The sequence below is a fragment of the Xyrauchen texanus genome, chromosome 7 (genome assembly GCF_025860055.1).
Source record: "Xyrauchen texanus isolate HMW12.3.18 chromosome 7, RBS_HiC_50CHRs, whole genome shotgun sequence".
NCBI classification, from domain to species: domain Eukaryota; kingdom Metazoa; phylum Chordata; class Actinopteri; order Cypriniformes; family Catostomidae; genus Xyrauchen; species Xyrauchen texanus.
This window is the reverse complement of record NC_068282.1, coordinates 31599408-31620670: the sequence shown is the minus strand read 5'-3', so window position 1 is coordinate 31620670 and position 21263 is coordinate 31599408. Positions and strand designations below refer to the sequence as shown.

General features: G+C 40.4%; 1 protein-coding gene across 3 annotated transcripts in view; it reads right to left on the bottom strand.

The window, feature by feature from the left end:
• The window catches only part of usp43a (ubiquitin specific peptidase 43a), a 223712-nt gene that overhangs the window by 187285 nt on the left and 15164 nt on the right, over window positions 1-21263 (bottom strand). For all 3 annotated transcript variants that reach the window (XM_052129543.1, XM_052129541.1, XM_052129542.1), the window contains exon 2: window positions 1626-1775. In XM_052129543.1, the coding sequence (XP_051985503.1) occupies window positions 1626-1759 (134 nt within the window). In that variant the 5' untranslated portion in view covers window positions 1760-1775. The remainder of the gene's footprint in view (window positions 1-1625; window positions 1776-21263) is intronic.

The window sequence follows — 21263 nt, the reverse complement described above, 5'->3', positions numbered from 1 at the left end:
TTATTTTTTTTTGATATGGTGCAATATTCTATTATCAGTACCACCGCTCCCTACACGCATACTATGCATTCTGCGTAGGGCACCAACTCCCTAGTGGGGCACGATCTTACCCTAGGAGGGCACCAGAAAGTCCACCGGCTGCCCTTACTCGCACGTTATACGTTATTCAAGGAACACAGATGATCGCTTCACGTTCATATCATGCACTATAGTTTTGGTTTTTTTAATCCCTAACCCAAGGCTAACTATAGCTTCTCTTAGAGGTTTCGAGCTATATTAAGCTACATACTGTACTCCGGTTGCTATGTCTTTCCTAACTGATCAGACAAATGGTTTGATGATCAAACATCCATAAACTTCCTTTGGAATTCTCCCAACTGCTTTCATCATGTCCAGCAAACTTGGTGTTATGACTGCAGACGAGGGCAGACAAGGAGTGGGATCTAAGTGTGGGTTCTTTATTGCTGATCAAGGTGAAGACAAAACAAACAGGAACAAAAGAAACATCCACGGGGGCAAAACTGAAACTAAAACATGAAAACATGGAAGGTACACGGAACCGGATGAACACGACAGGATGAAAACACGGCAAGACAGGCAACGGAGTAAACATGGGAACATCAAAAACATCCAAACAGCGAAACATTAAACACATCAGAAACATTCAACGATCGCCAAAGGAATGGAGAAACAAACAGGGTTTAAATACACAGACACAGGATGATCACAAACGACAATCAGGTGCGAACAATGACAGAGTGATGAGGGCCGGGAATCATGGGAATTGGAGTTTTTAACAAAGACTAGTGAAACACAGGGCAGACAACAATGGAATCGTGACACTTGGCATGGTATTGAACTTTGAACTGTTCTGATGTAGCAGACATAATTTAATGATGATGGTTTTCCTGTAGCTGAAAACTCTCTACCAACATGCATCACTCTAGCAACCTGCCATAATACTTTAGTAAATGTCTAGCACCACCCTAGCAACCTGTTACGTAAGCAGGAGGAGGCAGACGAGGGGTGAGGATCTAAGTGCAGGTTTTTTTATTGAACAAAATGAAAATAAACAAGACAGGAACAAAGGAAACATCCATGAGGGGAAAACGAAACCAAAAACATGAAAATATCAAGGGTACACAAATTGGGTAGACAAGGCAACACATCGACATCCAGACATCTACAAACAACAATCGACAAGGACTGAACAAACAACGGGGCTTAAGTACACAGGGGTAATGAGGACTAAACGATATACAGGTGAGGACAATGACTAAGTGATGAGGGCCGTGAATTATGTTAATTGTAGTTTGTGACAATGACTAGTGAAACACGGGGCAGACAACAAGGGAGTCGTGACACAACCAAACAGCTTTTAATCTTCAGATTTCTCTACAAACTGCCAAAGTATTCAAACTACATAAGGTCAAAATAACCTTCAGAAGGCAAGAATTTGTAGAAATGTCCTTTCTATTCAAATTAATATGAACCAAATATTCTATAACAAACAGCTATTTTAATAAAATATTTTATATTGCATGCTGAGAAAATCACTCTTATATTAGTTTGGATTGAAGTAAAAGAGGTTTAAAGTGTTTTTAGGAGGACTGGTAATGCAGTACCTTGCTGGAGGATTTGGTTCTGCTGCTGTGGTTGTTGTTGGTGGATAGGTTGGCGTCCTCATGCACTCGATCCAGTAGCCAGAGCAAAAACTCCAGAGCATCATGCTGAGCATTCCCCTTGAACTGAGAGCCATACTTGGACACAACACTCTAGGGAAGGAGAAAGAGATTTTGTCAGATAAATGTTAGTACAGTCAAATAAATCTTAATAAAGTTTAAAATACAAGTCTTATGTCTTCTATCATACAAATTTTATTTTTGTCCCCACATAAAAAAGGTTGAGGTGTTATTTGATTGGCAGTTTGGCTAAAGGTGATTTTTACTATTCAAAAATTGCCATGTCAAACTGGAAAGGCATTGAAGAGAAACATCTTTGCATCTGATAATAAGTCCATAAATTAACTTATTTAGGGATGAGAGGAGTAATTTAGCAATTATTTTAATACAAACATGCATGAACCAAAAAGTCATAGTTTGACCTTGTAGTCAATGATTTGAGGCCTAAAAACTAATTTGCATTAATTGTTCAGTGAGATCTTTGAACACATTTTTCAAGACATAAACAAAAAACAGGTAAAATACTCAAACTGTTAACAAAGTGTACAAGATGACAGAAGGCTGTGCAAATAAATTTGATCATATCAGCATCAGACGTAAACATTTATTTAGGACAGAGTGCCCTCTAGTCAAAGATGTGAATTGTCTCACTGAGCTGCACAGACACATAATTTCATAACATGGTTTGTGAGTTGTTTTTATTAAATATCATTCAACTTCAAATGTCGTCACCATTCACTCTTGAGTATGCAAGAGCTTTAGTACATGTATTCCGAACAACACTTTTGTGTATGTGAAGAACGTCTGCTGTCGCATTCCAGAGGAGAAAGTTGGAAAAAAAAATTGTGAGTATGGCACCAAAAGTCGGTACATGCCTTTTTTGCTTTGCTGACATAGCTAAAAATATGCCAGAAAAGCTACCTTCATATGTTACTCACTTTACTCATTAAATGAAGAGAGCCCTGCAGAATATACAGTATGAGCCCCCATAATTTTAATAACCTTTGCTTTGTATTAGGTTCCTGTGGCACATATTATGTAACTTCCTATCAATTTGGAATTCATTAAAGCACTGTCTACTGCACTGCTCATGTGTGCAATGTATTTTTGAATCTGTTTGAGAAAGTATTCAGATTCAGTGGTTTACATAGCTTCTATTCTCCTATTTAATAGATTATTAAGGTCTGCACCACCCCTTTCAATTGGATAGAAAATTCATTTGGATCGAGCTTAATCAAATTGACTGAGGTGTTTACATGAAGGCTTTTCATTCCGATTGAGCTATTAGTCTGATTATTAGCTAATTTTTAGTTTACATGTCAACATAGCCATATTTGTAGGTTTACTTTATAATTGATGTGTTTTGTTAATTTGGAGATCTGAAATCTGATGAGATTAATATATATATCATACAATATGTGTGTTTGTAATTATTCTCTTAAAAAAAAAAGAATCCTCAAATATTCTCCGATCTACAAAGAAACAAATATGTCATATTTATTTGTCATTTGAAATTGTTTCAGTATTACATTAACTGAAAACATAGCAGTTTATTCACAAGATGAAAATAAATCTCTGGATATGGTGCTTGCTTAACAATATTAAGGGCATTTACACTGTTCCATAACAGCTGTCATTTCTGTTTCAGTAGTACAATTTTTTAGTTCAGCTGTTGAATCTAAATTCAACCAGGAACTTCACCTTTAATTTGAACATGCAAATCCTAAATCTGACAAATTGCAAAGTTATGAACGCAAGAGTGGATGTGTCAGTGCAATTATATCTATGTGAGTAAATCGATTCCAAAGTTCCCAAAATGTCAATGTAATGCATGCAGCTTTACATTAACACCTACAAATGTTTGTCAAAAGAGGGCCGTAGGCAGTAAACTGATACTCCCTCAACTGAGATGTGAAAAACAACAATATTTTATAAGTAGGCCCTATAGCCACTGCAGGTTAAAGGAATGTTCCAGGTTCTATACTAGATAAGCTCAATCGATAGCAGTTGTGGCATAATATTGATTACCACAAGAAAATATTTTGACTCATGCATATATATATATATATATATATATATATATATATATATATATATATATATATATATATATATATATATATATATATAAACTTGGAAGTGACATGGGGCCAATCCACAATCATAATAAATACTAACTAGAATGTACATTTCCTTAAGAATAAATACTAATTATACATTAAGATAACAACATAGATCACTTCCATTGTGAGCTTTACAATATTTTTATTTTTTTAAGACACTATGAATTCAAAATTAAAGTTTTGCTGCTTTTATTCCATATATATTATACTGTAAAAAGTACTGTGTTATATCTACTTGAAAAAAGTATGGTAACAATATTACAAAAAAAAAAATATATTTTTAAATAAAATAATTTAAATTGTCCCAAATAAGCTCTGACATCTGAACAGCTTAAATAAAGGTGTTTTAATTAAACTTACAAATAAAAAATAAAAAATAAACTACCTAATTAAAATAATTTTAAACTATTATAATATTAATGAGTAGATTTTTAAATGTATTTAATATATTTTTTGTATTTATGTATGCATTTATATTCCATTTTTAATATATTTTAACTATTGTTTCCTAAGCATTAATACATGAATATGGATATATACATCAATAAAAAAAACTTAAGCTAACTGACAAATGATGCATATGTATTATAAAAAAATGAAAAGAAACACAGAATTGGATATGTATTTATTTATTATATACACAGAGCAGGTGTAGTATTCATTTACATAAAACAACTAAAAACAGTGATTTTAAAAATGTATAAACAATTATGTATACATAAAAATTAAACAAAGCTAACAACCCAGACTGGATACCCTCCAAGACAATGCTTAAGTCCTCCTGCTCACCCCTCTTGCAGATAGTGATGTCTTCATGCTGCAGGTGACCTTGCTGAACATCTCCATTGTCACTAGAAACACAAACAATTAATACTCCTCCTATACTGAAAGTCTTTTTAAGTATTTTAGCATTTTAACTATCTCCAATGTAACTGTATGTAAATAAACATTTTGTTTACATTTACATGAGGATTGAGATGCATTTCTTAAAAGAATTAAAGGGCAAGTTCCCCCAAATATTAACACTGTCATTGTTTCTTAACCATGTGCTGTTCCAGAGCTGTGTGACTTTCTGTATTCTGCTGAACACAAAGGCAGAATGTTAGGGGATGACAGACTATTCACTTTTATTGTATGGATAATAGATGAAACATGAATGATGACTTGAGGCTGTCAGTCGCTTACATTCTGGCCAACACCTCCTTTTGTGTTCTAAAGAAGTCATATGGGTTTGAAATAACATGAGCATAAATACATAGCGACAGAATGTTAATTTAATGTGAACTAACACTAAATATTTTAACAATGTCTTGTTTTTTTATGATGGAAGAAGCAGTGTTCAAGTTGTCTCTTATGTATTATCAAACACAAAGTAACAATGCAATTTTCACAAAACATCATATTCTGAATAGCTTCAGATGCTTACATTGTACACATGGATGAGATCATCCTCTTTTCACCTAGGTAACTGGCCAAGCAGCACTGTAAAACAGTTCAAGGAAACCAGTGTCAACTTAAAGGGTAAGTCTTTTTAATCTTTTTTTTCTACAGGTATGCAGAGACAGTCTTTTTCTTCCTTCTCCATGCTCCGTCGCTCCTGCCCTTTTTATGCCGCTCTCCTCATGTTACTGCAATCAGACACAGGTGTTAGTCATCATTTAGCTCAGGTGTGAGCCCTTACCGCTTTCTCTCCCGGACGGGCGCTTGACCACGCCCCGCTGCCACATACCCCCACCGCCCGACTCAGGCCGGGCGTCATCCGCCTGCCTACCACTCCCCCATTTCTGGAGAGGAAGTCAGCGGCAGCCATCTGCACCTCCGGTCTGTGGACCACCTTGAACTTAAAAGGCTGGAGGGCCAGATACCAACGGGTGATCCGGGCGTTCGTATCTTTCATGCGGTGGAGCCACTGCAGTGGGGCGTGATCCGAGCAGAGGGTGAAGGCCCGCCCCAGCAGGTAGTATCGGAGGGTGAGGACCGCCCACTTGATGGCCAAACACTCCTTCTCTACGGTGCTGTACTTAGTCTCCCTCAAGGAGAGCTTCCGGCTAATGTACAGCACCGGGCGTTCCTCTCCCTCCACCACCTGCGAGAGTACGGCCCCCAGCCCTCTGTCTGAAGCGTCCGTCTGCAAAACAAAAGGGAGAGAGAAGTTAGGTGCATGCAAAAGCGGCCCCCCACAAAGTGCAGCTTTAATCTCTGTAAACGCCTGTTGGCACTGCTCTGACCACTGGACCGGATCTGGAGCCCCCTTTTTAGTAAGGTCAGTCAGCGGGCTGGTGACATCCGAATAATTAGGTACAAACCGTCTGTAATAGCCAGCCAGCCCCAGGAACTGCCTCACCCCCTTTTTGGTCTTGGGTCTAGGGCAAGTCGCTATCGCCGTGGTCTTGTCAATTTGGGGTCGCACCTGGCCATGACCCAAGTGGAACCCCAGATACCGTACCTCCACCGCCCAACCAGCGCACTTTTTCGGGTTTGCCGTGAGCCCGCCCGCCGCTAGCGATCTCAGGACGGCCCTCAGATGTTGCAAGTGCCGCTGCCAATCATTGCTATAAATGATGATATCATCTAGATAAGCAGCGGCGTAAGCAGTATGCGGTCTGAGGATCCTATCCATGAGGCGCTGAAATGTGGCTGGTGCCCGAACAAACCGAAAGGAAGCGTCACGAATTGGTGTAATCCGAGCGGCGTGGTGAAGGCCGTTTTTTCACGGGATATTGGTGTCAAGGGATCTGCCAATAACCCTTCGTTACATCCAAGGTCGAATAAAACCGAGCAGAACCTAACCGATCGAGCAGTTCATCAACACGGGGCATTGAGTGCGCGTCAAATTTAGACACCGCATTGACTTTTCTATAATCCACACAGAAGCGTACAGACCCGTCGCTCTTGGGAACAAGGGCGACCGGGCTGGACCAATCGCTGTGAGATTCTTCTATTACTCCCATGTCCAGCATCGCGTCCAATTCTTCCGAACTATTTTCTTTTTATGTTCGGGCAAGCGATAAGAGCGACAGCGTACCACTACGCCCGGCTCGGTCTTGATGTGGTGTTGTATGATGTCTGTGCGGCCCGGTAGAGGAGAGAACACGTCTGCAAACTCCTTTTGTAGTTCGGAAACCTCTGCGAGTTGGCGTGGTGAGAGGTGGTCTCCACAAGGAACCGGGGTGTTAGGATCGCAGGCTTTGTTTACCTCCGGTCCGAGCTCCGCCCTCTCGGAACTACCGTTGCCAGCGTCACAGAGGCCGCCTCTTCCCTCCACAATTTCAGGAGGTTGAGGTGATATATTTGACGCGCGCCCCTCTATCGGTGCGTTTAACTTCATAATCGAGGTCCCCTACTGCGTCGTGTGACCTCAAAGGGTCCTTGCCACTTGGCGAGTAATTTTGAGCTTCGATGTTGGGAGTAATACAAGCACTTTATCTCCGGTGCAAATTCCGTAGCTGAGCACCCCTGTCATACAGCCGGCGTTGGCGTTCTTGAGCCTGGAGCAAATTCTCCTGTGTTAATTGCCCCAGTGTGTGGAGTTTTGCTCGAAGATCAAGAACGTATTGAATTTCATTTTTGGCATTAGAAGGTCCCTCCTCCCAAGTTTCACGGATGGCGTCGAGGACCCAGCGTGGGCGTCGTCCGTACAGCAGCTCAAATGGGGAAAATCCCGTGGAGGCTTGCGGAACCTCTCGTACTGCGAATAACAGGGGTCCAGCCACTTATCCCAATTCCTAGCGTCTTCGGTACTGCAATTTACTGAATCATATTTTTGAGTGTTTTATTAAATCGTTCCACCAGCCCATCCGTCTGAGGATGGTACACGCTAGTGCTTGAATCGACTTAACGCTCAATAATTCGTAAAGTTCGCAAAGTGTTCGTGACATAAGCGTAGTGCCTTGGTCGGTGAGGATTTCTTTCGGAACCCCACCCGGAGATTATCTTGAAGAGTGCCCGGCAACACTGCGTGCTGAGATGTTGCTCAGAGGCACTGCTTCCGGATACCGCGTTGCGTAATCCACCAGGACTAACACAAAGCGATGTCCGCGTGGCGTCCGTTCTAATGGCCCGACGAGGTCCATTCCAATTCTCTCGAAGGAACCTCGATCAATGGAAGGAGCGCAAAGGCGCTTTTGGGGTGGCGGTGGGTTTACCAGCTGACATTCGCGACACGCCGCACACCACCTGCGGGCGTCGCCGCCAATGCCCGGCCAATAGAAGCGGGCTATTAGGCGGAAAAGTGTTTTCCGTTCCCCTAGGTGACCGGCCATAGGATTATAGTGAGCGCCTGGAAAACCATTTCCGGCGGCTCCGTGGAATCAACAATTGTGTCACCTCCTCCTTTGTTTGAGCGTCCTGCGTCACTCTATATAACCGATCTTTAATAAGTGAAAAATACGGATATGAAATGGCGACACCGGCGGAGTTGTTGACCATCGATTACTCTCACTTGGTCAAAGCGTGCTTAAGGGTTTCATCCCGTGACTGCTCCAAGGGAAGTCCCCTCAGGGAACTCCCTGAGAGGAGGGGTGACCCCCTCACCCCTTCCCTCGTCACTCGGAGCAGCCGAGGACGGCCCCGGCTCCGCCTCCCCTGCCAAAGCATCACACATCACACACCTCTTCACTTTCATGCAGGATCCATCCGCACAAACTCCCTCTAATACATTTCTAAAATTCGGCCAATCAGTACCCAAGATTAGTGGATGGGTGAGGCGGGAACTAACCGCTGCCTCCACACTATGTTTTTCTCCCCGGAATTTGATTGCTAAAGTCACCATGGGGTACTTGTGAATATCCCCATGCACACACCTCACCCTCACCCGTTTAGCTGTGCCCAAAGCCCCGGGTTGAACCAAGCGTTGGTGGATGGTGGTCTGATTACAGCCGGTATCCATCAATGCTTGGTGTGTACCCCCCTGGATCCTTACCGGGACCCGGTACGCTCCAGCCCGACCGGGAGCAGCCTGCGGGACATCGGAGACCCGCACCACCGTCCCCACCTCCATCAGCGGACACTGATCCCGGAAGTGGTCCGGGTCTCCGCACCTCCAACAGACCGGCCCAGGCGCCACAGCCGCACCTGTGCTGGCGGGCGCCACCACCTGAGGAGGAGAGCGGCTGAAAGACGGGGAAGGGTTAGGCGGGTTCTCCCACGGCCGGGAAGTTGGCCTGATGTATCCTCCACGCCTGCGGGGGGCAGGAACGGGCCCTGGGGAGAGAGCAGAGCGAGAGGGAACAGGGGGAAAGCAGGGGAAGACACAGGGGAAGGGGAGAGAGAGAGAGAGGGGGAGGGCTCATCTGCCCTCGGCATCGCCGCCAGGTGGTCCTCCGTGAGCTGAACAGCTGCCTCCAGCGACGCCGGGCGGTGGCACTGGACCCATTCCGCCGTTCTCCTGGGCAGTCTTTGCGTAAATTGCTCCAGTACCACCTGATCGATGACTCCCTCGACGTCGCGGTCACCCGCGAGCAGCCACCGCCGACAAGCGTCCCGGAGCCGTTGAACAAACGCAAACGGGCGGTCGGACTTCTCCAGCTTCATGCTCCGGAAGAGCTGGCGATTCTCTTCCGGGCTCCGACCAACCCGCTGCAGAATGGCCCTCTTCAGGTCAGAGTAAGCCAGGAGGTTCGTCGCTGGCAGTTGTTGTGCCGCGAGCTGTGCTTCCCCGGACAGGAGAGGAATTAGACGGGCTGCCCACTGTTCGGGTGGCCAGCCCCAGATTTCAGCCGTCCTCTCAAACAGGTCGAGGAAGGCCTCAGGATCATCTGCCACCCCCATCTTCTGTAACATGGGCGGGGCAGCGTAGCGTGGGTGTCCGGGGTCGCGGCTGGGGCTGACGCAGCCTCCTGGCTGAGGAGGCTCCGGATAGCGAGTCGGTCCTCTGCCTGAGCCCGCATGACCTCGAAGAACCGCCGATCTTGATCCTGCCGGAGCTCAAGCAGGGATTGTTGGTGGCCTTGATGGAGATTAGCGAGGGACTGGAGGATTTCCGCCAGCTGGGAGGACTCTACGGGCTGACCTTGTTCCATCACAAAAAAATGGTCCCGGTTTCTGCACCAATGTAAAACAGTTCAAGGAAACCAGTGTCAACTTAAAGGGTAAGTCTTTTTAATCTTTTTTTTCTACAGGTATGCAGAGACAGTCTTTTTCTTCCTTCTCCATGCTCCGTCGCTCCTGCCCTTTTTATGCCGCTCTCCTCATGAGAGCGGCATTTAACAGGGTTCTAAAGGGACAAAAGTGTGAAACTGATCAGAAAGCAGTATCACTTAACTATAATGAAAATCATAATACATTATATATTTTCTGAAAATACCTGCAGTATGGCAGCCATTTTGTTCTTCAAAGTCTGTCCAAGTACTTCTTCTTTGCAAGAAAATAAGCAGACATGCTTTGGAGTGAAGTGGACCAGCATCCTCAGAAATAGTGGATACTATTTGTATGAAATGTAGGGTCTGAAAATACTTAGGACCATGTGATATTTCAGTTTTTCTTTTTTAATAAATGTGCAAAAATGTCAACAATTCTGTGTTTTTCTGTCAACATGGGGTGCTGTGTGTACAATAATGAGGAAAAAAAATGAACTTAAATGATTTTAGCAAATGGCTGCAATATAACAAAGAGTGAAAAATGTAAGGGGGTCTGAATACTTTCCGTACCCACTGTATATATATATATATATATATATATATATATATATATATATATATATATATATATATATATGTATACAATTTATAATTATTAGGTTAAATACAAATTTATTATAAAACTCTACCTGACCACAGATACATTTATTACAGTGTAATAACATTCTAAACATTGACAAAAAGAGGCTGTTCCCACAGGAGGAGCCTTCAAGGTTAGCAAAACCATGCGTAGCGCAGTGGTATACTGACGAGGAGACCAGAGGCTGTTCTTTTTCAATAGATGTCAATGGAGGAGATGCTTCAGTACACTGAATAAACTGCTTTTGTGAGGAAACAGCTCATCACTTAATAAATTGACCGCTAATCTTTAACGTATTTTACACCAAACAATCCTTTTGGAGTGAACTGTGTGTGAATATTACTACAACAAAGTTTATGCTTTACCCATTCTTTTTTATGGTATCCGCAAACGGTGATTTACTGTCGTAACAATTTGAGGTGTACGAGAGTAGGTTCATTGACATCAGGGCCATTATATAATTGGCTTAAAGACTCATGTGATCCAAGCTGACTGTTATGCTCTCTCCTATGGTAGAGCTGCAGAGGTTGCTCTACTATATAAAATAATCTCTTATATAAACTTTTTATAAAAACATCTGCTGTCTCTCAGAACACTCGTTCATCAGGTGTCATTATATGAGACATACCTGTTGGCTACGGATATTGAGGGTACTAAACTTTATGTTCAATTTAGCCCCATTTCTCTGAACATTTTTAAAGTTATTGAATGAGTTTGGCTTTCTTCCTCACAATGTTTTCGACATATGAAAAATACCTGCATAACATAGAAGATACTGGTTAGGAAGGTATTGGGTGCTAGCATGACGATGTGTTGGTCAGAACACTGGAAACAGAATCCCTTAAAGTCTTTTATTGGGTGGTGGTGGTGGTTGGTTGTTAGCTGTTTGCCTTTTTTTTTTGCATTCACACCTCACAAACACCTGCGACTACTATTGGAATATTCAAGGAGGATGATATATGATTAAGGAGATTTAATTGGCATGCAACATGCAATTAAACATTAAACCAATTAGAGACTTCTCCTCTTAAGTCCATATTTACAAAAAATAAATAAATAAATAAGGGAAAGAACCCTGGAAATCCATGGTGTGGCTTGTCTCAAAAAAGCAATGGCTCAACCTTTAACCAAATTCGTACTGTAGCATATTGGTTGGACATCCTCTAATTAACAAATGGTTATAAAACTGTTTTTGTTCTTTTGACCTCCTCTCTGTGTGACATACAGTAAACCCCATTGGGCAAACAACAACCAATATCACTTGTGTGTCAGTTAGTCAGACATAAATTATTAAGAAGCCCTTCGCTTCCATTTCCGAGTGACAAACAACTCCTTTCTCTTACACAAAAATGACAAACGAGTCTAGCATGTTAACATGACCTGTCTTGATTCCAGCGACCAATTGATGAATGCTGGTATTACATAACCTCAGCTTTAACACTGCTATCAGCGTTTCCTTCCAATTCTTCTGCATCCCATACAGACGGCACTGGAATGTGCCTACACAACATTCATCTTTTCAGAGGTTTCATCTTCCCTTTTTCATTTCAGACTCAAGTAGTTTTCCATTTAGAAAGAAACAAAGAAGGTAGGAAGGAAAGAAAGACAGAAATACATAAAGATGCATTGACAGAAATGTTAACCCAACAAATTAAAATTCTGTCACTATTTTCTGACCTTCATAATGTTTCAAACCCATATGCTGTTATTTTTCTGTAGAACACAGCTGTAGTAGAAGATCTGTTTCATATAGCTCATGCCATACATTGGCATTCACTTGTCATACACTGTTGATAGTTGACCAAAAGGACAAAAAACACCATAAAGGTTGTTCATACAACTGGTGCGCTGTATTCCAGGTTTTTTGAAGCCATATGACAGCTTTGTGTCAGGAACTGATAGAAAGTCATGTTTCAGTGACAATCCTCACCTTAGCTAAAGCATAAATCTAGTCCTTGTCCAAAAATGGTGCCAAGATTCAATGATTCCTAAAATCAGTCCTGAATATCATGGGATCCGTAACCACACACAATGTAATATTTGATGAGATTTGGAGCCAAACACGATGTGCCACCTTTGATGGGATCCAGAGCTGAGCGTGACGTAAATAATAAATGATTTTGGTGTGTTCCACACACAAACTTATTGTATGGCTTCAGAGGACTTGGAATATCACCAGGATCATAAGGACTATTTTTTTTATGATACCTTCATGGTGCTTTTTGGTGTTTTTTTGTCCTATTTGGAGCTTGACATCTCCTGGTCACTATGAACTATTCTTGTATGACAAGAGCTGTGGTCGGAATGATTCTTCAAAATTGTCTACTTTAGAGTTCCACCAAAAAATGAATTTGTATATTCCTTTAAAAGGAATAAACACAGATATAAAGACAAGGAAACTGAGAAAGAGATAAGATAAGAGAGATAAGAGAGAGCAAGAAATATTAAGAAACATACACTCACTGAACACTTTATTATGAACAATATTGTCCTAATAAAGTGCCAGATGTGGTCTTCAGCTGTTGTAGCCCATCCACTTCAAGACTGCTATATCACACACAACAATTGCTCAAAGTGGTTATCTGAGTTACCGTAGCCTTTCTGTCAGCTCACTAGTTTGAACATTCTCAAATTGACCTCTCTCATCAACAAGGCATTTCCATCTGCAGAACTGCTGCTCACTGGATGATTTTCTTAGTGTTTAGTACCATTCTGAGTAAATTCTAGAGACTGTTGTGCGTGAAAATCCCAAGAGATCAGCAGTTACAGAAATACTCAAACCAGCCCATCTTGCACCAACAATTATGCTCCTGTTGAAATCAATGACATTTTTTTACCCATTCTGATGAAGCTCCTGAACCATATCTGAATGATTTTATGCATTATACTTCAGCCATACAATTGGCTAATTAGATAATTGCATGAACAAGTAGGTGTACAGGTGTTCCTAATCACTGCTCATTGAGTGTTACAGAAAGAGTACAGTTAGACAAGTCAATCATATCTGTCTTGTTTCTCCATATGGAGGACACTCATTTATTCCTGCTGATCTTCAGACAACACATTACTTTCCTAACAGGACATCACATTCTCCTGACCATCAGCAATGCCCTTCCTCTTCACCCTCATCACAGAGACTAAATTCCCTCTGTGGCCTCTACGTCCGGGTCTCGTGTCTTTACCAAGTTCAATACAAACCCTGTAAATAACCTGTTACAGGACATGCACAAAAAACATTGAATATCTGTTGCATTTTGTTCCTTTGGAGCTGGCAATCATCATGACAGAGGAAATAAATAAAGTAAATAAGTAAGCAGGAGTCGTGTGAGATATGCACTCACACATACATGTTTGTTTTTCTATCATGGTGGGGACTTTTCCATGTAGCTAATATTTTCTATCGCCTAATCTAACACTACACCTACCCCTAAATTCATCCCTTACATAAACCTTTTTATAATTTTTTTCATTGAGACTATTAGGACTTTTTACTATGTTTATAAGACTGCTTTCCTTGAGGGGAATGTTGACATGTCCCTGCAATAGGTTTTTTCAGACTGAACTATTATTTTAGGGAAATTTAGTCCCCGCAATGAATACAGTAAAACAGACTCTCACATGCACAAAAAGAGTTAAGTGTAATTGAATGGATGGAAAAAGGACAGATATCACACATACATGTTTGTTTTTCTATCATGGTGGGGACTTTTCCATGTACAGTCTCAGAAATAAAGGTACAGTGAGGGTACAATTAACTACTTTAAGGTACAAATTTCACAAATGTGCCAGCAAAGGTACAAACATGTATCCAGCTGAGTACCAAAAAGTACTTTTCCAAAGAAAAGGGGTACACAATGAAATATGCATGGTGAAAGGTACATATAGGTACCCTTTGAAAAGGTACATTGTCATATAAAGTAATAGTTAAGGTACAACATTCACAAATGTACCATTAAAGATCCTATCGTGTTCCCATGGGGTACTAAGAAGTAGCTTTCGGGTACACATCCTGTAGGGTACAAAAAAGTACCTTATTCAACTTCCTGTTGGGTACTAAGAAGTACTTTTCAAGTGACAGGGTACACAATCCTCTGGGGTAGCAGCTACTTATGCGTGCCTTTTCTAAGACTGATAGAGCCTTTGTCATAATTTGTAAACAAGTCTGCCGAAGAGAAACGGGTATTTCTCTCTCCCCCACCTCTGCCTGCTGCGCTGTGGCCGTGTGTGTGTGTCAGCCCCGGCGCCAGAACATTTTAACGGTGTGGACTATCCCTCCTGCGTGGGGGGGGACATGAGTTTCAGTGGCCGTTTAGAAATTACATCGGTAGCTATCATGTAATTTTGCCTATACAACAAAACGATTCCTTTTTGATCATTTTTTTGTGCATTTGAAAATAAAGCCAAAATACATTGTTACAACATTTTTGAATGCAGTATAAGACAAAACAGTCATTCAAATGAAGAAATCTGTATGTCACACAAAACTAGAATCTGTGTCAAAAAACTGGAAACATTTATTGAAAAAGATCTCAAGCACCAAAGCCATCTGTCTAAGCTTAAAAAGCATTTTGAAGTAATTTCTGACCAAATTTACATATTTTACTCTTGAAACATGACATTTCTCTAATTTCCATCACTGACAACAGTGATGCATTTGAAAATAAAGCCAAAATACATCGTTACAACATTTTTGAATGCAGACAAAACAGTCATTTAAATGAAGAAATCTGTATTTCAACACAACACTGGAAACATTTAGCGAAAAAGATCTCAAGCCACAAAGACTACTTTCTAAGCTTAAAAAGCATTTTGAAGTCATTTCTGACCAAATTTACATATTTTACTCTTGAAACATGACATTTCTCTAATTTCCATCACTGACAGCTGTGCATTTGAAAATAAAGCCCAAATACATTGTTACAACATTTTTGAATGCAGTATAAGACAAAACAGTCATTCAATTGAAGAAAACTGTATGTCACAAAATCTGGAAAAACTTATTGAAAAAGATATAAAATTTCCAAAGCTGTCTTTCCAAGCTTAAAATGAGTTGGGATGTCATTATTCGTCCAAATTCACGTATTTACTCTGAAACATGACAATTCTCTTTTTTCCATCACTGACAGCCGTGCATTTGAAAATAAAGCATTTACAAGCCAAAAGACATCATTTCAACATTTTTGAATGCAGTATAAGACAAAACAGTCATTCAATTGATCATTATTGCGCAAAAGAAAAAAAAACAGTATTTTGATTTTGCACTGGACAAGATCGACGCACATTACCACTGGCTCAAACTATGTAACTATCGTAGGCTAGCTGTGTGTGCAAACCACGGTTCGAATCCCGCTCGGAGCCGGTTGAGTAGGACTGGTTATATATACCCACTATACTATACGCAAACATTTTGAAAATCACGATGGCGTTATAAACAACTAAGCAGTCAAAAATAAATAAAATTACACCAACCTGCTAGAAGAGCTGGAGTCTGCGGTGCTTACTGTCGTTGAATCTGATAGGCTGATTCAATACAAATCTACGCCTACCACCTGTCTGACGGTCATGTCATGTTTTTGCCTGATCTCTTATGCTATGATTAAAAATCGATCAAATTTAAAATGAAAGAATAAATTAATGTTTCGTTTCTCAAAATATATATATTTTTAAATGAGCATCCCATTTTATGTCATATTATATTTATTTAAACAAGCCCCCCCTTGACGCCGGGCCTGGTGTGTGTGTGTGGAGTTTAACTCCGAAAAGACTGTTAACCACAGGTTCCCGTTAATCTTATGATGGACATGTGTTGTGATATTTAAACAAATGAACCGTCAACGGTGAAATAAAAGCCTCTTATTTACGAGACCGGTCTGAGAGAGCGGGGTCTCTGAGCAGGACTGGCCAAGCGACGAGCTAGCGGCCGGCGCCTGCTGGCTGTCGCCTCACTTCATGGAGCTTCTCAACTCCGAAAACTTTAAAGCAAATTGTTAATTCGGGATCAATTTTCACAAGACTGCCTATATTCTAAATCTAAACAGTTCATTTCTCACCTAAAACGTTCTCATAAGTGAATTTAGTGCTGAATAAGATGTTTTTTCGCGCCGGTATACGCGTTCAAGGTCAGTGGTCACGCCTCTTTCTTTCACTCGGATTGGCGGCAGTCGCTTGACTGCTCAACAATGGCCCTGTCAACTTTATCCTCAGATGAGCTGATCCAAACATTGATAGAAGGTGGTTTAACTATGACAGAAGGAGAAGCGCAGAAATTCAGAGGTGAGTAATACGTAATACTGTCGTTAGCTAACGTACATTTGAAAGTGACACTTGCGGTCCGCTGATTAAAGTTGGCTGATCAGCATTTGCTAACGTGATGTTAGCACGTTAGATCAAGCTAACATTATATCGGGACTTATTTGTAAGTTACCACTAACGTTCGTTACATGTAGCTAGTTGTAAAGATTGTAAAGAATAAAGCATAACATTAACTAACCTTAGCTAACGTTTGCCAGTCAATTAAGCTGGCTAGCAAGATAGCTTAAAGTTGACTACAGTTATCGTTTCCCTCATACAGCCAACGTACTGTAGATAATCAATTATGTAAGTGTTTAGTGTATGGGTATTGTATATTTATAAGTTGAAGATCTTGAGTGATGTTCGATTCCATGGAGCTGTGTAACACAGTTTAACGTTAGAAGATGGCGTCCATGTTATGTACGTTAGAATTCCCGGGTCTTCTCTACAGCAGTGTTTCTCTAACTTTTTTCAACATTGTACCACCTTTGAATTGCTTTTTTAAGCCAAGTACCCCCTAACCAATGCAAAACATTTTTGGTAGAATTTTTTTTTTTATATATATAAAGAGGAAGAATACAGCCCTGATATTTACTAAACAGCCTTTTTTAAGGCGAGACACTACAGGTGAATAGGGTCTTTTTTTTAACTAGCAGATATCACCATGAAACTTTCCCAGTTGATCACCTACATTAAGATGAAAAAAAATATATTTTATTATCTAATTATACATGTGCTAATTTGCATATATTTAAGTAGTTTGAGTATTGGAAAAAGGCAGGTTCAAAATTATTTTTCATTGTGTTCACATATTTGATGGGAAAAAAATTACAGAGGGATTTATGGATATCTACTTTTGTTATCCTGTAAATCAGAATATACTGCCAAATGATTTTCGCCATGTTTTTTGGAATAAAATGTAATATAAATCAGGCTAGGAATAATATATTTACAAATCCCTCTGTAAATGTCTTCATAATATAACTAGGTACAAGACTGGAAGGTTTGGTGTATATAGGTGCTACTGAAGTGGAGATTTCGGACTTGGAGTATGAGAGAAAAGTCATTTTGAGAAAACAGGCTTTAAAGATTTAGCATCAGCCAATGAGATTCGCGCATTTAGAGTTAAAGCCCCCCTTTTACTTTCACGATTGGTTGCTGATAAAAAGAAAATGACCATATTTGGATCCGACAGCATTGTACAGGAGAGAGAGAGCTTTCTAACGGTGTGTAACACGCACAAGAAGAGATAGTCACAATGTCGGGAAAAACTGCTTTATTGGCAGAATGGCAAAAGTACAAAGGGGCAAATCCAAAGAAGCGTAGTAAAGGGAAGCGTAAGGTCGAAGCCGGGAGATCAGAATATAACAAAGGGGCAAATCCAAAGAAGCGTAGTAAAGGGAAGCGTAAGGTCGAAGCCGGGAGATCAGAATACAACAAACAAACAAGAGAGTAGTTTAAACAGGGGAAAGCTAGCGAAACACTAGAGCTGGCAAAGCGAAGGGGTTAACTAAACAATAACCAACAACTGTGGGGAGAAAGGGCAGGGTATAAATAGGGGAAAAGAACAGTGCAGGTGAAACTAATATTCCGGTGATTGGGAGCGAGTGTGAGAGCTAGAGGGGGCGGGGTGAACTTGGGGATTAGCGTTCGTTACACGGTGTAGGGTAAGTGTACCTATTAAGCCCACCAAAATCTAAGTCTAGGTTTTTTTTTATAGATATTGACATAGTTTATAAGAAAAATAATTTGTTAAAATGCAAGATTTATCTCTCATTTGAAAATGTATTAATTAGTTAATGTACAATTTAGAATATAAAATTAAGATAATTTAGGAATAATGTCAGAAGTCTGGCATGGGCTTAATTGGTACTTTGGCACCATTTAAGCCCGCATGTGTTCCAAATAAGCCCACATCCTCATTGATTCACAAAATATAAAAATGAATTGATTTAAAAAAAGACAATCTTTTCCTTTAGAAATGTAAGATATGTTTACAAATACATGCATGGAGCTTAAATATACTGTGGACTTACGTTTTATTGTGCCCACATTGAGAAATGTTTTCATTCAAGTTTAGCTTGTATTGGCTATAGTTTGCATGCGTTTTGTGGCACTGTACCATTTAAGCCCATCTTTAAAAAAAGTTAATTTATGAAAATAATCTTCTCTACAAAACAATTTATGATGTATTTATTTGTAAATGAATGTAAAATGAATCACAAAACATTTAGTGTTTGCAGTTCACATGCTTAATTCTTTGGCAGTCCATCTTTTTGTAAGGCTAATGGTTTGACCTAGAGATTAGCTTTGAAGCAAGCTAATAAAACTCATCTTTCCATTTAAAGGAACATGATATAAAATTATAAAGTATTATCTGTTCATACACAAAAAACAATACATTTAACTCTTATTTGACATAATATCAATGTAGTTACCAAAGAAATGGCTGAAAATTGCAGAAATGTGTTGATTTCTGAAGGGTCCCGAAACACCAAAGTTTTGAGGTGACTTTGTGTGAAGTCCCCTGATACAGCATGCACATGGGTGGGGTTAACTCAACATTGCCAAATGTGATTGGTATGCAATAAAAAATGCCAGGTAAGTAACAAATCACTGGATTGGTTAAAATAATGAGCAGCATAAAATATTATTTTCTTTTTTTTGAATTTGACTTCAGAGTTGAAAATGGGCTTAAAGTGTACATGGGCTTAATGGGTACACTTACCCTATGTGATGACAGGGTGCAGACAGCGATCGCGGAGCAGCATGTTGATTTAAAACGCCAACTTTTGATGAATTTATAATAAATCTACAGACGCAAACAGACAAAGTGTAGTAAAATAAAGACCTAAATGTGTATTTCGGACTTTTTTTCACCACAAGTCTGAAAGAAGACATGTTATTGAAGACAAATATCCCAAAATCTCAAAATTGACCAGTGCTAAATGCTACATTTCAAATGTAGAATCCTTCACTTCATTCATTATTATAGTATAATTATTGTAACTGACTTAACTGACTCAATGCTAGACCATCTATTCAAAGGCTCATTCAAAAAGCAGGCCAAGTTACTTCAAATAGTACGACAGATGCAAGAGCCTGGACACGGAGAGGCCTGTCCCACACAAAGCAACACACAACCCAACATGGGTAGAGGCTGTCCCGTAAGGGCTACTCACAGCACAGGTAGCCCTAGGTCTCCCACCTTCCTTCCACCTTGTTACCCTCTCATTCACCATGCCCCCCCACACACACACACACAGCACTTCAATGTTATTGATGGAAAGGTGATTTATGAAGGCAATATAATTATTTATTCTTACAGAGGAGATGGACACAGAGGAGATGCACACAATTACATTTCAAGTGCTAGATGTTGATGCTGCTATGAGGCGAGTGTTGAGTTTCATTCAACTGTAACACCAACTCCCTTTTATTAAGCTCTCATACTTACCTGTTTTAAAGAAATCGAAACAAATCGTTGTACTTTACGGTGGCCATGAGGGGTCACATGTGAGTGTGACCCCTCTCGGCTACCGTAGTACTTACTATAACAAACTAACAGACATAAATTGTCTTTATTTTTTCTTGTAGAACTAGTTCTCAGTCCGTTGGGAGACTGCCCAATGTTTATGTCCTCCCATCATTCCCTAAAGAGCTTCAAGCAAAGCTGGATGCCAAAGAGGAGGTCCAGAGAGTTCCACAATACAGGCACAAAATAATACGAGTATTGCATGAGACTGTTGCCATGTATACTATGTAAGTATTACTAGCTGAATTCTTTGTCCCGTGTGTGTGTTGTGTGTCTTGTCTTTTGTCTCTTGCTGCTCAGTCCGTCTTTTGTTGGCACTGTTTCTGCTGGATGCTCTGACTTGTCCATTCACCAATCCAATCCAGATGCTATATCTGTCACTAATCATCATCTTATTCTCCTTCTCTCACTTGGCTTAAGAACATTTTTATCACAGCTAGCGAGCCATGATTTAAAGCTGCACATTTTAAGGTCATAACATCATTTGTCAGTTTTTGTGGGAAGTGGGGAGCTGCATACAAATCTCCTACCATAATGCATAGAGATATGCAGTACCTCCCTGCTACCACACCTTTAGATGTAATGTGCACTCACTTGGTGCTTCCAAGGTTCTGGTGCAGGTTAGACAGGTGTCCCTGTATTCTGCATTACCATAGCTTGTAATTATGATTGGCGACAGATTCAGTGTCGATTCTGCATTTACTTTTACTTGTTTCTGTTCTATGGTAGGTATCCCACTCACGCAGAATATGTCAAGGTAGCCCAGGCGTTAATCCGGAAATACCCATTCCTGAAGGATGTTACGGGCAATGGCTATGTAAGTAGCTTTGCTTAATTTACTCCATGATAAATATTAAACCATGTGAATGAGCCATTATAGTCATTGTTGTCTAGCTAGCTTTGTTGTAGTCCTAT